The sequence below is a fragment of the Odontesthes bonariensis genome, chromosome 14 (genome assembly GCF_027942865.1).
Source record: "Odontesthes bonariensis isolate fOdoBon6 chromosome 14, fOdoBon6.hap1, whole genome shotgun sequence".
In the NCBI taxonomy this organism is placed as follows: domain Eukaryota; kingdom Metazoa; phylum Chordata; class Actinopteri; order Atheriniformes; family Atherinopsidae; genus Odontesthes; species Odontesthes bonariensis.
In genome coordinates, this window is record NC_134519.1 from 750,521 (window position 1) to 768,562 (window position 18,042).

The 18,042-nt window shown below is 49.3% G+C and overlaps 1 protein-coding gene across 1 annotated transcript in view; it reads right to left on the reverse strand.

The window, feature by feature from the left end:
* Window positions 1-22: 22 nt before the first annotated feature.
* The window catches only part of LOC142398665 (dynein axonemal heavy chain 17-like), a 64,670-nt gene continuing 46,650 nt past the window's right edge, over window positions 23-18,042 (reverse strand). The window contains exons 18-22 of the mRNA XM_075482756.1: window positions 15,905-16,078; window positions 15,589-15,825; window positions 7,598-7,767; window positions 7,354-7,483; window positions 23-155 (exon numbers count right to left, since the gene is read on the reverse strand). Of these exons, the coding sequence (XP_075338871.1) occupies window positions 150-155; window positions 7,354-7,483; window positions 7,598-7,767; window positions 15,589-15,825; window positions 15,905-16,078 (717 nt within the window). The 3' untranslated portion in view covers window positions 23-149. The remainder of the gene's footprint in view (window positions 156-7,353; window positions 7,484-7,597; window positions 7,768-15,588; window positions 15,826-15,904; window positions 16,079-18,042) is intronic.

Sequence of the window (18,042 nt, forward strand, 5' to 3'; positions counted from 1 at the left end):
TCAGACTCAAACTGATCCACAGTAAGTTATTTTATTTTATCCCACACATGAGCCAGGATGCTGCCTGACTTCTGATCAGTCGGTTGTAATGTGATAAAGAAAGAACGAAGAAGTCTTCTTATCAATCAGGAAGTCCTCGCTTATCTCCATCAACACTGAAACACAAAAGCACAGCCATGACGTAATGGTGGATTCTGGTTCTGAACACGGGTGACAGATAAACACCACTCATGGTTAATGTGGGCGTGTCAGGGGTCTCCTGATGTTTAGGAACGAGGAAAAGGAAGTGCCGACCACACTGTGCTGATGTCATAGTAAATACTCTGTTTCTATTGGCTGACACATCTGGAGCTGATCAGTGATGTCTGTTTCCTAAATTGTCTTCCCATGTCATGTCATGTCTTCCCATGTCTTCTCATGTAATCCCATGTCATGTCTTCTCATGTCTTCCCATGTCATGTCTTCCCATGTCATGTCATCCCATGTCATGTTATGTCATGTCATGTCTTCTCATGTCATCCCATGTCATGTCATGTCATGTCTTCCCATGTCATCCCATGTCATGTCTTCCCATGTCATGTCTTCCCATGTCATGTCATCCCATGTCATGTCTTCCCATGTCATGTCTTCCCATGTCATGTCATCCCATGTCATGTCATCCCATGTCATGTCTTCCCATGTCATGTCTTCTCATGTAATCCCATGTCATGTCTTCTCATGTCTTCCCATGTCATGTCTTCCCATGTCATGTCATCCCATGTCATGTTATGTCATGTCATGTCTTCTCATGTCATCCCATGTCATGTCATGTCATGTCTTCCCATGTCATCCCATGTCATGTCTTCCCATGTCATGTCTTCCCATGTCATGTCATCCCATGTCATGTCTTCCCATGTCATGTCTTCCCATGTCATGTCTTCCCATGTCATGTCATGTCATGTCATCCCATGTCATGTCTTCCCATGTCATGTCTTCCCATGTCATGTCTTCCCATGTCATGTCATCCCATGTCATGTCTTCCCATGTCATGTCATCCCATGTCATGTCTTCCCATGTCATGTCATCCCATGTCATGTTATGTCATGTCATGTCTTCTCATGTCATCCCATGTCATGTCATGTCTTGTCTTCCCATGTCTTCCCGTGTCATGTTATGTCATGTCTTCCCATGTCTTCCCATGTCATGTCATGTCATGTCATGTCTTCTCATGTCATGTTATGTCATGTCATCCCATGTCATGTTATGTCATGTCATGTCATTTCATGTCATGTCTTCCCATGTCATTTCATGTCATGTCTTCCCATGTCATGTCATGTCTTCCCATGTCATGTCATGTCATGTCATCCCATGTCATGTCATGTCATGTCTTCCCATGTCATGTCATGTCATGTCATCCCATGTCATGTCTTCCCATGTCTTCCCATGTCATGTCATCCCATGTCATGTTATGTCATGTCATGTCTTCTCATGTCATCCCATGTCATGTCATGTCTTGTCTTCCCATGTCTTCTCATGTCATCCCATGTCATGTCATGTCTTGTCTTCCCATGTCTTCCCGTGTCATGTTATGTCATGTCATGTCTTCTCATGTCATCTCATGTCATGTCTTGTCTTCCCATGTCTTCCCGTGTCATGTTATGTCATGTCATGTCTTCTCATGTCATCCCATGTCATGTCATGTCATGTCTTCCCATGTCATCCCATGTCATGTTATGTCATGTCTTCTCATGTCTTCCCATGTCATCCCATGTCATGTCATGTCATGTCTTCCCATGTCATCCCATGTCATGTCATGTCATGTCTTCTCATGTCATCCCATGTCATGTCATGTCATGTCTTCCCATGTCATCCCATGTCATGTCATGTCATGTCTTCTCATGTCATGTTATGTCATGTCATCCCATGTCATGTTATGTCATGTCATGTCATTTCATGTCATGTCTTCCCATGTCATTTCATGTCATGTCTTCCCATGTCATTTCATGTCATGTCTTCCCATGTCATTTCATGTCATGTCTTCCCATGTCATGTCTTCTCATGTCATGTTATGTCATGTCTTCCCATGTCATGTCATGTCATGTCATCCCATGTCATTTCATGTCATGTCATGTCATGTCATCCCATGTCATTTCATGTCATGTCTTCCCATGTCATTTCATGTCATGTCTTCCCATGTCATGTCATGTCTTCCCATGTCATGTCATGTCATGTCATGTCATCCCATGTCATGTCATGTCATGTCTTCCCATGTCATGTCATGTCATGTCTTCCCATGTCATGTCATGTCATGTCTTCCCATGTCATGTCATGTCTTCCCATGTCATGTCATGTCATGTCATGTCATGTCATCCCATGTCATGTCATGTCTTCCCATGTCATGTCATGTCATGTCTTCCCATGTCATGTCATGTCATGTCTTCCCATGTCATGTCATGTCTTCCCATGTCATGTCATCCCATGTCATGTTATGTCATGTCATGTCTTCCCATGTCATGTCATGTCATGTCATCCCATGTCATGTCTTCCCATGTCATGTCATGTCATGTCATCCCATGTCATGTCATGTCTTCCCATGTCATGTTATGTCATGTCATGTCTTCTCATGTCATGTTATGTCATGTCATCCCATGTCATGTCATGTCTTCCCATGTCATGTTATGTCATGTCATGTCTTCCCATGTCATGTCATGTCTTCCCATGTCATGTCATGTCTTCCCATGTCATGTCTTCCCACGTCATGTCATGTCATCCCACGTCATGTCATGTCTTCCCACGTCATGTCATGTCATCCCATGTCATGTCATGTCATCCCATGTCATGTCATGTCATCCCATGTTATGTTATGTCATGTCATGTCATGTCATGTGTTCCCATGTTATGTCATGTCTTCCCACGTCATGTCATGTCATCCCACGTCATGTCATGTCTTCCCACGTCATGTCATGTCATCCCATGTCATGTCATGTCATCCCATGTTATGTTATGTCATGTCATGTCATGTCATGTGTTCCCATGTTATGTTATGTCATGTCATCCCATGTTATGTTATGTCATGTCATGTCATGTCATCCCATGTTATGTTATGTCATGTCATGTCATGTTATGTCATGTCATGTCTTCCCATGTCATGTCATGTCTTCCCATGTCATGTCATGTCTTCCCACGTCATGTCATGTCTTCCCACGTCATGTCATGTCTTCCCACGTCATGTCATGTCTTCCCACGTCATGTCATGTCTTCCCACGTCATGTCATGTCATCCCACGTCATGTCATCCCACGTCATGTCATGTCATCCCACGTCATGTCATGTCTTCCCACGTCATGTCATGTCTTCCCACGTCATGTCATGTCTTCCCACGTCATGTCATGTCATCCCACGTCATGTCATCCCATGTCATGTCATGTCATCCCATGTCATGTTATGTCATGTCATGTCATGTCATGTGTTCCCATGTCATGTTATGTCATGTCTTCCCATGTCATGTCTTCCCATGTCATGTTATGTCATGTCATGTTATGTCATGTCATGTCATGTCATGTCTTCCCATGTCATGTCATCCCATGTCATGTCATGTCTTCCCATGTCATGTCATGTCTTCCCATGTCATGTCATGTCATCCCTTGTCTTCCCATGTCATTTCATGTCATGTCATGTCTTCCCATGTCATGTCATGTCTTCCCATGTCATGTCATGTCATCCCTTGTCTTCCCATGTCATCCCATGTCATGTCATGTCTTCTCATATCATGTCATGTCATGTCATGTCTTCCCATGTCATGTCATCCCATGTCATGTCATGTCTTCCCATGTCATGTCATGTCTTCCCATGTCATGTCATGTCATCCCTTGTCTTCCCATGTCATTTCATGTCATGTCATGTCTTCCCATGTCATGTCATGTCATGTCTTCCCATGTCATGTCATGTCTTCCCATGTCATGTCATGTCATGTCTTCCCATGTCATGTCATGTCATGTCATGTCATCCCATGTCATGTCATGTCTTCCCATGTCATGTCATGTCATGTCTTCCCATGTCATTTCATGTCATGTCTTCCCATGTCATGTCATGTCTTCCCATGTCATGTCATGTCATGTCATGTCATCCCATGTCATTTCATGTCATGTCTTCCCATGTCATGTCATGTCTTCCCATGTCATGTCATGTCATGTCTTCCCATGTCATGTCATGTCATGTCATCCCATGTCATGTCATGTCATGTCTTCCCATGTCATGTCATGTCTTCCCATGTCATGTTATGTCATGTCATGTCTTCTCATGTCATGTTATGTCATGTCATCCCATGTCATGTCATGTCTTCCCATGTCATGTTATGTCATGTCATGTCTTCCCATGTCATGTCATGTCTTCCCATGTCATGTCATGTCTTCCCATGTCATGTCATGTCTTCCCATGTCATGTCATGTCTTCCCACGTCATGTCATGTCATCCCACGTCATGTCATGTCTTCCCACGTCATGTCATGTCATCCCATGTCATGTCATGTCATCCCATGTTATGTCATGTCATGTCATGTCATGTGTTCCCATGTTATGTTATGTCATGTCATGTCATGTTATGTTATGTCATGTCATCCCATGTTATGTTATGTCATGTCATGTCTTCCCATGTCATGTCATGTCATGTCTTCCCATGTCATGTCATGTCTTCCCATGTCATGTCATCCCATGTCATGTTATGTCATGTCATGTCTTCCCATGTCATGTCATGTCATGTCATCCCATGTCATGTCATGTCTTCCCATGTCATGTTATGTCATGTCATGTCTTCTCATGTCATGTTATGTCATGTCATCCCATGTCATGTCATGTCTTCCCATGTCATGTTATGTCATGTCATGTCTTCCCATGTCATGTCATGTCTTCCCATGTCATGTCATGTCTTCCCATGTCATGTCATGTCTTCCCATGTCATGTCATGTCTTCCCACGTCATGTCATGTCATCCCACGTCATGTCATGTCTTCCCACGTCATGTCATGTCATCCCATGTCATGTCATGTCATCCCATGTCATGTCATGTCATCCCATGTTATGTCATGTCATGTCATGTCATGTGTTCCCATGTTATGTTATGTCATGTCATGTCATGTTATGTTATGTCATGTCATCCCATGTTATGTTATGTCATGTCATGTCATCCCATGTTATGTTATGTCATGTCATGTCATGTTATGTCATGTCATGTCTTCCCATGTCATGTCATGTCTTCCCATGTCATGTCATGTCTTCCCATGTCATGTCATGTCTTCCCACGTCATGTCATGTCATGTCTTCCCATGTCATGTCATGTCTTCCCACGTCATGTCATGTCTTCCCACGTCATGTCATGTCTTCCCACGTCATGTCATGTCTTCCCACGTCATGTCATGTCTTCCCATGTCATGTCATGTCTTCCCACGTCATGTCATGTCTTCCCACGTCATGTCATGTCTTCCCACGTCATGTCATGTCATCCCACGTCATGTCATCCCACGTCATGTCATGTCATCCCACGTCATGTCATGTCATCCCATGTCATGTCATGTCATCCCATGTCATGTTATGTCATGTCTTCCCATGTCATGTCTTCCCATGTCATGTTATGTCATGTCATGTTATGTCATGTCATGTCATGTCTTCCCATGTCATGTCATCCCATGTCATGTCATGTCTTCTCATATCATGTCATGTCATGTCATGTCTTCCCATGTCATGTCATCCCATGTCATGTCATGTCTTCCCATGTCATGTCATGTCATCCCTTGTCTTCCCATGTCATTTCATGTCATGTCATGTCTTCCCATGTCATGTCATCCCATGTCATGTCATGTCTTCTCATGTCATCCCATGTCATGTCATGTCATCCCTTGTCTTCCCATGTCATGTCATCCCATGTCATGTCTTCCCATGTCATGTCATGTCTTCTCATGTCATCCCATGTCATGTCATGTCATGTCATGTCTTCCCATGTCATGTCATCCCATGTCATGTTATGTCATGTCATGTCATCCCATGTCATGTCATCTCATGTCATGTCATCCCATGTCATGTCATGTCATGTCTTCCCATGTCATTTTATGTCTTCCCATGTCATGTCATGTCATGTCTTCCCATGTCATGTCATGTCTTCCCATGTCATGTCATGTCATGCCTTGTCTTCCCATGTCATGTCATGTCATGTCTTCTCATGTCATGTTATGTCATGTCATCCCATGTCATGTCTTCCCATGTCAGGTTATGTCATGTCATGTCATGTCTTCCCATGTCATTTCATGTCATGTCTTCCCATGTCATGTCATGTCATGTGTTCCCATGTCATGTCATGTCTTCCCATGTCATGTCATCCCATGTCATGTCATGTTATGTTATGTCATGTCTTCCCATGTCATGTCATGTCTTCCCATGTCATGTTATGTCATGTCTTCCCATGTCATGTCATGTCATCCCATGTCATGTCATGTCATGTCTTCCCATGTCATTTCATGTCATGTCTTCCCATGTCATGTTATGTCATGTCATGTCATCCCATGTCATGTCATGTCTTCTCATGTCATGTCATGTCTTCTCATGTCATGTCTTCCCATGTCATGTCTTCCCATGTCATGTCATGTCATGCCTTGTCTTCCCATGTCATGTCATGTCATGTCTTCTCATGTCATGTCTTCCCATGTCATGTCATGTCATGTCTTCCCATGTCATGTCATGTCTTCTCATGTCATGTCTTCCCATGTCATGTCATGTCATGTCTTCCCATGTCATGTCATGTCATGCCTTGTCATCCCATGTCATGTCTTCCCATGTCAGGTCATGTCATGTCTTCCCATGTCATGTCATGTCATGTCTTCCCATGTCATGTCATGTCATGTCTTCCCATGTCATGTCATCCCATGTCATGTCATGTTATGTTATGTCATGTCTTCTCATGTCATGTCTTCCCATGTCATGTCATGTCATGTCTTCCCATGTCATGTCATGTCTTCTCATGTCATGTCTTCCCATGTCATGTCATGTCATGTCTTCCCATGTCATGTCATGTCTTCTCATGTCATGTCTTCCCATGTCATGTCATGTCATGTCTTCCCATGTCATGTCATGTCATGCCTTGTCATCCCATGTCATGTCTTCCCATGTCATGTCATGTCATGCCTTGTCATCCCATGTCATGTCTTCCCATGTCAGGTCATGTCATGTCTTCCCATGTCATGTCATGTCATGTCTTCCCATGTCATGTCATGTCATGTCTTCCCATGTCATGTCATCCCATGTCATGTCATGTTATGTTATGTCATGTCTTCCCATGTCATGTCATGTCTTCCCATGTCATGTTATGTCATCCCATGTGATGCAATGTACCTGCAGCTGTGCAGCCAGGTGTTCAGGTAGCTCCACTGCAGCAGCTTTCAGCAGCAGGATGGTCTCTGTCACCGGGAAGGTGGAGGAAGACGGGGACTCATCAGCGCCACGCTTAGTCATTTGCTGCAGGCTGAACACACCAAGGGACAGGTGTGAGGACAGGTGTGGGGGCAGGTGTGAGGACAGATGTGGGGGCAGGTGTGGGGGCAGGTGTGGGGGCAGGTGTGAGGACAGGTGCCCTTACCTGGCGTTGACTGACTCCAGCAGGTAGTCTGTGTACATGTGCTTCCAGTCGTGGATGAGTGACAGCAGGGAGGTCCTGAAAGGTCGCTGGTCGACGTGCAGCCAACCGCGCAGGTTGATGACATCATCCAGGTGGGTTACTTCTGAGTTCAGTGTGCGGAGTGTCTGGATCTGAAATAGGACCACACTGTTTACTGCCTCATCTGCACACAGCAGGAGAACAGGTGTGGACAGGTGAGGACGGGTGAGGACAGGTGAGGACAGGTGGTGTGGACAGGTGTGGACAGGTGTGGACAGGTGTGAACAGGTGTGGACAGGTGAGGACAGGTGAGGACAGGTGGTGTGGACAGGTGTGGACAGGTGTGGACAGGTGTGGACGGGTGTGGACAGGTGTGAACAGGTGTGGACAGGTGTGGACAGGTGTGGACAGGTGAGGACGGGTGTGGACAGGTGTGAACCGGTGTGGACAGGTGAGGACAGGTGAGGACAGGTGGTGTGGACAGGTGAGGACAGGTGGTGTGGACAGGTGGTGTGGACAGGTGGTGTGGACAGGTGAGGACAGGTGTGGACAGGTGAGGACAGGTGTGGACAGGTGAGGACAGATGAGAACAGGTGAGGACAGGTGGTGTGGACCGGTGTGGACAGGTGAGGACAGGTGGTGTGGACAGGTGAGGACAGGTGTGGACAGATGAGGACAGGTGGTGTGGACAGGTGAGGACAGGTGTGGACAGATGAGAACAGGTGAGGACAGGTGGTGTGGACCGGTGTGGACAGATTAGGACAGGTGGTGTAGACAGGTGAGGACAGGTGGTGTGGACAGGTGAGGACAGGTGTGGACAGGTGGTGTGGACAGGTGGTGAGGACAGGTGGTGTAGACAGGTGAGGACAGGTGTGGACAGGTGAGGACAGATGAGAACAGGTGAGGACAGGTGGTGTGGACCGGTGTGGACAGATTAGGACAGGTGGTGTAGACAGGTGAGGACAGGTGAGGACAGCTGTGGACAGATGAGAACAGGTGAGGACAGGTGGTGTGGACCGGTGTGGACAGATTAGGACAGGTGGTGTAGACAGGTGAGGACAGCTGTGGACCAGTGTGGACAGGTGAGGACAGGTGGTGTGGACAGGGGGTGTGGACAGATTAGGACAGGTGGTGTGGACAGGTGAGGACAGGTGGTGTGGACAGGGGGTGTGGACAGGTGAGGACAGGTGGTGTGGACAGGTGAGGACAGGTGGTGTGGACCGGTGTGGACAGATTAGGACAGGTGGTGTAGACAGGTGAGGACAGGTGTGGACCAGTGTGGACAGGTGAGGACAGGTGGTGTGGACCGGTGTGGACAGATTAGGACAGGTGGTGTAGACAGGTGAGGACAGGTGTGGACCAGTGTGGACAGGTGAGGACAGGTGTGGACCAGTGTGGACAGGCTAGGACAGGTGTGGACCAGTGTGGACAGGTGAGGACAGGTGTGGACCAGTGTGGACAGGCTAGGACAGGTGTGGACCAGTGTGGACAGGTGAGGACATGTGGTGTGCAGGGCCGTAACCAGGATTTTTCAAATACCGAGGTCAAATATTGCGATAAATCTTATTTGACAAAAAAAAACATCCTAATATGTTGACTTTTTAAATACAGTTTGGAAACGTGAATAAACAGGTAAATCACAAGCCCAACAAGGAGGTGAATATGTAGGTGAACAAGTTTATTATAACAATGTGATCACAAAAGTATTTGAGTGAGTGAGTGAGACTCAGTTCTTCCCCTTTCTTCCTCTACTGACTCTCTCTCTTCAACTCCCTGATTCTCATCCTCTCCTGTGTCATCTGTTTTAAATATCATCATCAGCATTAATATTATTGTTATTATTAATATTACATTATTATTATTATTACTATTGTCACCATCATCACCATGCATGTGCATGACCCACTAAAAGGTCAAATGAATGAGTTGGGTTATTGGTCTAACCGATGTGCAACCATTTGCAATAAAATCCAAATGGTTCATTAGGAAAAATGCAATCATTTTACCTTAGTAACTGGTTGAATCCACCCACTAAATTAACATCGTAGAATGTGCCAAACAGACCACAAGATGTTGGCTGTATTTTAGATGAATAGTCTCAATTCAATCCATTCACTCAACACAGAGAAGACAGAGGTATCATGCTGGGCCTGACAACTAGCTAAATGCTGGTAAAACTTGGCTTCATAATGCACCATGAGCAGCACAACTAACCTCAAGATTGTGTCATATGAGAGAGTACACGGGGTATTTCCTTCTGTTATTTTGCCCCGTGTGCATGATCAACTGTTTTAAGTAAATGAAAAATATAAGTTTCTGACCCAGTTTCTATTAGTCGGCTTTATTTACATGTAGGAAGCCATATAGCACTGCACAAAACTGTAGCTAGTGAGGCTGAATGACCAATAATTCCATTACAGGTCGCTACTTTTCTTTTTGGAAAATCGAACTGAGAGAGAGATTTGTGTGCCGTGTGTTTGTGCCGACTGGAAAACGAAATCCTAACCAAGGGGCTTTGTGACTGTTGCTTGAAATGCTGAGGACAATGATCCTCCTATTCCTAGCCGCGCTTTGAACGCATATGAACATTATGAACTGTCACTCATTCTCACTGGCGATTGGCGAAATGAACTCCCCTCCTTCTCTCTTTCTTTTCCCCTGGCCAGTTGGCTTTCCAAAGCTGAGTTTAGTTTGTTTAGTAGATTTCTTCATCTTGCTTCCATTTCCTAGCTGACTTTCACATCGAAGCTGCCTAATATGATAAACATGTTTCCAATGTCGGGTGGCGTATCTCCGCTCAGTTTTAAAATATAACGTGATAATAAAGGGATTATGTGGACTTTATTTTCAGAAAAACAAATGAGAATGCATGCTGATCTTTCCACCAATCAAAGTCAGAACGATTTTCATCTTATATTAATTTGACATTTCTCTGAATAAAAAAAAGACACCGGGGAAAATACCGAGGTCATGACCTGTGTGTCCTCAATGCTGGTTACGGCACTGGTGGTGTGGACAGGTGAGGACAGGTGGTGTGGACAGGTGAGGACAGGTGGTGTGGACAGGTGAGGACAGGTGGTGTGGACAGGGGGTGTGGACAGATTAGGACAGGTGGTGTGGACAGGTGTGGACAGGTGAGGACAGGTGGTGTGGACCGGTGTGGACAGATTAGGACAGGTGGTGTAGACAGGTGAGGACAGGTGTGACAGGTGAGGACAGATGAGAACAGGTGAGGACAGGTGGTGTGGACCGGTGTGGACAGATTAGGACAGGTGGTGTAGACAGGTGAGGACAGCTGTGGACAGATGAGAACAGGTGAGGACAGGTGGTGTGGACCGGTGTGGACAGATTAGGACAGGTGGTGTAGACAGGTGAGGACAGGTGTGGACCAGTGTTGACAGGTGAGGACAGGGGGTGTGGACAGATTAGGACAGGTGGTGTGGACAGGTGTGGACAGGTGAGGACAGGTGGTGTGGACCGGTGTGGACAGATTAGGACAGGTGGTGTAGACAGGTGGTGTGGACAGGTGAGGACAGGTGGTGTAGACAGGTGTGGACAGATTAGGACAGGTGGTGTGGACCGGTGTGGACAGATTAGGACAGGTGGTGTGGACAGGTGTGGACAGGTGAGGACAGATGAGAACAGGTGAGAACAGGTGTGGACAGGTGTGGACAGGTGAGGACAGATGAGGACAGGTGGTGTGGACAGGTGAGGACAGGTGTGGACAGGGGGTGTGGACAGATTAGGACAGGTGGTGTGGACAGGTGTGGACAGGTGAGGACAGGTGGTGTGGACCGGTGTGGACAGATTAGGACAGGTGGTGTGGACCGGTGTGGACAGGTGAGGACAGATGAGAACAGGTGAGGACAGGTGTGGACAGGTGTGGACAGGTGAGGACAGATGAGGACAGGTGAGGACAGATGAGGACAGGTGGTGTGGACAGGTGAGGACAGGTGTGGACAGGGGGTGAGGACAGGTGTGGACCAGTGTTGACAGGTGAGGACAGGGGGTGTGGACAGATTAGGACAGGTGGTGTGGACAGGTGTGGACAGGTGAGGACAGGTGGTGTGGACCGGTGTGGACAGATTAGGACAGGTGGTGTGGACCGGTGTGGACAGATTAGGACAGGTGGTGTGGACAGGTGTGGACAGGTGAGGACAGATGAGAACAGGTGAGAACAGGTGTGGACAGGTGTGGACAGGTGAGGACAGATGAGGACAGGTGGTGTGGACAGGTGAGGACAGGTGTGGACAGGGGGTGTGGACAGATTAGGACAGGTGGTGTGGACAGGTGTGGACAGGTGAGGACAGGTGGTGTGGACCGGTGTGGACAGATTAGGACAGGTGGTGTGGACCGGTGTGGACAGGTGAGGACAGATGAGAACAGGTGAGGACAGGTGTGGACAGGTGTGGACAGGTGAGGACAGATGAGGACAGGTGAGGACAGATGAGGACAGGTGGTGTGGACAGGTGAGGACAGGTGTGGACAGGGGGTGTGGACAGATTAGGACAGGTGGTGTGGACAGGTGTGGACAGGTGAGGACAGGTGGTGTGGACCGGTGTGGACAGATTAGGACAGGTGGTGTGGACCGGTGTGGACAGATTAGGACAGGTGAGGACAGGTGGTGTGGACCGGTGTGGACAGATTAGGACAGGTGGTGTGGACAGGTGAGGACAGGTGAGGACAGATGTGGACAGGTGGTGTGGACAGGTGAGGACAGGTGTGGACAGGTGAGGACAGATGTGGACAGGTGAGGACAGATGAGGACAGGTGGTGTGGACAGGTGAGGACAGGTGTGGACAGGGGGTGTGGACAGGTGTGGACAGGTGAGGACAGGTGGTGTGGACCGGTGTGGACAGATTAGGACAGGTGGTGTGGACCGGTGTGGACAGATTAGGACAGGTGAGGACAGGTGGTGTGGACCGGTGTGGACAGATTAGGACAGGTGGTGTGGACAGGTGAGGACAGGTGAGGACAGATGTGGACAGGTGGTGTGGACAGATTAGGACAGGTGGTGTGGACAGGTGTGGACAGGTGAGGACAGGTGGTGTGGACAGGTGTGGACAGGGGGTGTGGACAGATTAGGACAGGTGGTGTGGACAGGTGGTGTGGACAGATTAGGACAGGTGGTGTGGACAGGTGAGGACAGGTGGTGTGGACAGGTGTGGACAGGGGGTGTGGACAGATTAGGACAGGTGGTGTGGACAGATGGTGTGGACAGATTAGGACAGGTGGTGTGGACAGGTGGTGTGGACAGATTAGGACAGGTGGTGTGGACAGGTGAGGACAGGTGGTGTGGACAGGTGTGGACAGGGGGTGTGGACAGGTGTGGACAGGGGGTGTGGACAGATTAGGACAGGTGGTGTGGACAGGTGTGGACAGGTGAGGACAGGTGGTGTGGACCGGTGTGGACAGATTAGGACAGGTGGTGTGGACCGGTGTGGACAGATTAGGACAGGTGGTGTGGACAGGTGTGGACAGGTGAGGACAGATGAGAACAGGTGAGAACAGGTGTGGACAGGTGGTGTGGACAGGTGTGGACAGGTGTGGACAGGTGAGGACAGATGAGAACAGGTGAGGACAGGTGTGGACAGGTGTGGACAGATGAGGACAGGTGGTGTGGACAGGTGAGGACAGGTGTGGACAGGGGGTGTGGACAGATTAGGACAGGTGGTGTGGACAGGTGTGGACAGGTGGTGTGGACCGGTGTGGACAGATTAGGACAGGTGGTGTGGACCGGTGTGGACAGATTAGGACAGGTGAGGACAGGTGGTGTGGACCGGTGTGGACAGATTAGGACAGGTGGTGTGGACAGGTGAGGACAGGTGAGGACAGATGTGGACAGGTGGTGTGGACAGGTGAGGACAGGTGTGGACAGGTGAGGACAGGTGTGGACAGGTGAGGACAGATGTGGACAGGTGAGGACAGATGAGGACAGGTGGTGTGGACAGGTGAGGACAGGTGTGGACAGGGGGTGTGGACAGGTGTGGACAGCTGAGGACAGGTGGTGTGGACCGGTGTGGACAGATTAGGACAGGTGGTGTGGACCGGTGTGGACAGATTAGGACAGGTGAGGACAGGTGGTGTGGACCGGTGTGGACAGATTAGGACAGGTGGTGTGGACAGGTGAGGACAGGTGAGGACAGATGTGGACAGGTGGTGTGGACAGGTGTGGACAGGTGTGGACAGGTGAGGACAGGTGAGGACAGGTGTGGACAGGTGAGGACAGATGAGGACAGGTGGTGTGGACAGGTGAGGACAGGTGTGGACAGGGGGTGTGGACAGATTAGGACAGGTGGTGTGGACAGATTAGGACAGGTGAGGACAGGTGGTGTGGACAGGTGAGGACAGGTGTGGACAGGGGGTGTGGACAGATTAGGACAGGTGGTGTGGACCGGTGTGGACAGATTAGGACAGGTGGTGTGGACCGGTGTGGACAGATTAGGACAGGTGAGGACAGGTGGTGTGGACAGGTGAGGACAGATGTGGACAGGTGAGGACAGGTGTGGACAGGTGGTGTGGACAAGTGAGGACAGGTGAGGACAGGTGGTGTGGACAAGTGAGAACAGGTGAGGACAGATGAGAACAGGTGAGGACAGGTGGTGTGGACCGGTGTGGACAGATTAGGACAGGTGGCGTGGACAGATTAGGACAGGTGGTGTGGACAGGTGTGGACAGGTGAGGACAGGTGGTGTGGACAGGTGTGGACAGGGGGTGTGGACAGATTAGGACAGGTGGTGTGGACAGGTGGTGTGGACAGATTAGGACAGGTGGTGTGGACAGGTGAGGACAGGTGGTGTGGACAGGTGTGGACAGGGGGTGTGGACAGATTAGGACAGGTGGTGTGGACAGATGGTGTGGACAGATTAGGACAGGTGGTGTGGACAGGTGGTGTGGACAGATTAGGACAGGTGGTGTGGACAGGTGAGGACAGGTGGTGTGGACAGGTGTGGACAGGGGGTGTGGACAGGTGTGGACAGGGGGTGTGGACAGGTGTGGACAGGGGGTGTGGACAGATTAGGACAGGTGGTGTGGACAGGTGGTGTGGACAGATTAGGACAGGTGGTGTGGACAGGTGAGGACAGGTGGTGTGGACAGGTGTGGACAGGGGGTGTGGACAGATTAGGACAGGTGGTGTGGACAGGTGAGGACAGGTGGTGTGGACAGGGGGTGTGGACAGATTAGGACAGGTGGTGTGGACAGGTGTGGACAGGTGAGGGCAGGTGGTGTGGACAGGTGAGGACAGGTGGTGTGGACAGGTGTGGACAGGGGGTGTGGACAGGTGTGGACAGGGGGTGTGGACAGATTAGGACAGGTGGTGTGGACAGGTGTGGACAGGTGAGGACAGGTGGTGTGGACAGGTGTGGACAGGGGGTGTGGACAGATTAGGACAGGTGGTGTGGACAGGTGTGGACAGGTGTGGACAGGTGACGACAGGTGGTGTGGACAGGTGTGGACAGGTGAGGACAGTTGGTGTGGACAGGTGTGGACAGGGGGTGTGGACAGATTAGGACAGGTGGTGTGGACAGGTGAGGACAGGTGTGGACAGGTGAGGACAGGTGGTGTGGAAAGGTGTGGACAGATTAGGACAGGTGGTGTGGACAGGGGGTGTGGACAGGTGTGGACAGGGGGTGTGGACAGATTAGGACAGGTGGTGTGGACAGGTGTGGACAGGTGAGGACAGGTGGTGTGGACAGGTGTGGACAGGGGGTGTGGACAGATTAGGACAGGTGGTGTGGACAGGTGTGGACAGGTGAGGACAGGTGGTGTGGACAGGTGTGGACAGGTGAGGACAGTTGGTGTGGACAGGTGTGGACAGGGGGTGTGGACAGATTAGGACAGGTGGTGTGGACAGGTGTGGACAGGTGAGGACAGTTGGTGTGGAAAGGTGTGGACAGGGGGTGTGGACAGATTAGGACAGGTGGTGTGGACAGGTGTGGACAGGTGTGGACAGGTGAGGACAGGTGAGTCACCTCTCTCTGGAAGTCCTTCAGGGTGGGCGGAGTCTCTGTTGGCTCCAGCTCCTCAGGTGCCAGCTGTCTGCTGTAGGTAAGGAACTCCTGAAACGCCACCCTCCTGTCGCCCGTCCACAGGTGTGAGTACCTGTCGAGCCCGGCTCTCAGGAGCTCCGCCTCCTCGTGCACCTGCTGCATTTCCCGCATCACTTCCTGTTCCAGCGCACAGAGCTCCGGGTTCAGCTGCAGGGACGCCTGATGCACAGGTGGGGGCAGAGGTGAGTGCAGCCTGGTGTGGCTTCAACAGCTGATGTCTGAGTGAGGTCACACTCACCTGGTAGTTGCCATGGCGACTCACAGATACCCTGGGTGGCAGAGCGGCTGCTGCATACACCTCACTGATGATGGTTTTCAGAAGGTCTGCGAGGCCGCCGTTCACCGCCGGCACAAACGCACTTCCTGTTTCCTGCAGCCGCAGATGGACCACCATCAACGCCGCGCTGCAGCTCTGCACACACACACACACCCAGAGCGTTTAAACGTGGCGTGCACGGAGAGGGTGAGCACAGCAAAAAGGGATTACAGAGGCGGGAATGTTTTCAAAAGGTGGGAATTATTTCTGCTGTTTCACCTGCCAACAGTTTGACAACATTCAGTCAGAGATCAGTCAGATCAGTCAGAACGTTAACAGAACTTTGTGGGAACGTTGTCAGAATGTTAACAGAACTTTGTGGGAACGTTGTCAGAACGTTAACAGAACTTTGTGGGAACGTTGTCAGAACGTTAACAGAACTTTGTGGGAACGTTGTTAGAATGTTAACAGAACTTTGTGGGAACGTTGTCAGAACGTTAACTGAACTTTGTGGGAACGTTGTTAGAATGTTAACAGAACTTTGTGGGAACGTTGTTAGAATGTTAACAGAACTTTGTGGGAACGTTGTTAGAATGTTAACTGAACTTTGTGGGAACGTTGTCAGAATGTTAACTGAACTTTGTGGGAACGTTGTCAGAACGTTAACAGAACTTTGTGGGAACGTTGTCAGAACGTTAACAGAACTTTGTGGGAACGTTGTCAGAACGTTAACAGAACTTTGTGGGAACGTTGTCAGAACGTTAACAGAACTTTGTGGGAACGTTGTCAGAACGTTAACAGAACTTTGTGGGAACGTTGTCAGAACGTTAACAGAACTTTGTGGGAACGTTGTCAGAACGTTAACAGAACTTTGTGGGAACGTTGTTAGAACGTTAACAGAACTTTGTGTGAACATTGTCAGAATGTTAACTGAACTTTGTGGGAACATTGTCAGAATGTTAACTGAACTTTGTGGGAACATTGTTAGAACGTTAACAGAACTTTGTGGGAACGTTGTCAGAACCAGGGTTCCCACTCTAAGTCAGATATAAAATTCCATGATTTTCCATGACTTTCCAGACCCAAAAAAACACATTTCCAGGACCACTTCCGTAAAAAGAAATGACGTTCAAAAGATTTGGCTGTGACAAGGTCGATGATCTCACCGCCCGCAACCGTGAAGCATGTTTTTTGCTAGTCGCATGGCTCCGCAACGCGTGTTCTCCCATATTTGACAGAAATATGACTGTTTTACAAACGCTACCTTTAGCTCTGTGGTCATCAATTCATAATAGCCAGCCTCTGAAATCGTCATTTTCGAGCCAACTTTCTTGGAACCTGCATTTGCCAGGCATGTTTGCCAACTGACGCCGAACCACCGCTGCCAGACTTCAGTGGGCTCGAAGATATTGCATTCTAGAATGTTGCACATTACAGCGCGAAACCAAACCATCTCTGGTGACGCGTTGTAGTTATAACCAGTAAGAAACAATGTTATACACCAAACAAAAAAGTAAGCAACAAAATACACTCAAGTTTTGCTTCTACACAACTGTTAAGAAAATTCCATGATATTCCATGACTGTGCATACAAAATGGTCAAATTCCATGACTTTCCATGACTGGAAAAACTTTTATGAAATTCCATGATATTCCAGAAATTCCATGACCCGTGGGAACCCTGCAGAACGTTAACAGAACTTTGTGGGAACGTTGTTAGAACGTTAACAGAACTTTGTGGGAACATGGTCAGAACCTGAACCTGAAACTCGCGTGCAGGTGTACCTGTGGGCTCAGGTGTGCAGGTGTACCTGTGGGCTCAGGTGTGCAGGTGTACCTGTGGGCTCAGGTGTGCAGGTGTACCTGTGGGCTCAGGTGTGCAGGTGTACCTGTGGGCTCAGAGGTGTGCAGGTGTACCTGTGGGCTCAGGTGTACCTGTGGGCTCAGGTGTGTGTGCAGGTGTACCTGTGGGCTCAGGTGTACCTGTGGGCTCAGGTGTGCAGGTGTACCTGTGGGCTCAGGTGTGCAGGTGTACCTGTGGGCTCAGAGGTGTGCAGGTGTACCTGTGGGCTCAGGTGTACCTGTGGGCTCAGGTGTGCAGGTGTACCTGTGGGCTCAGG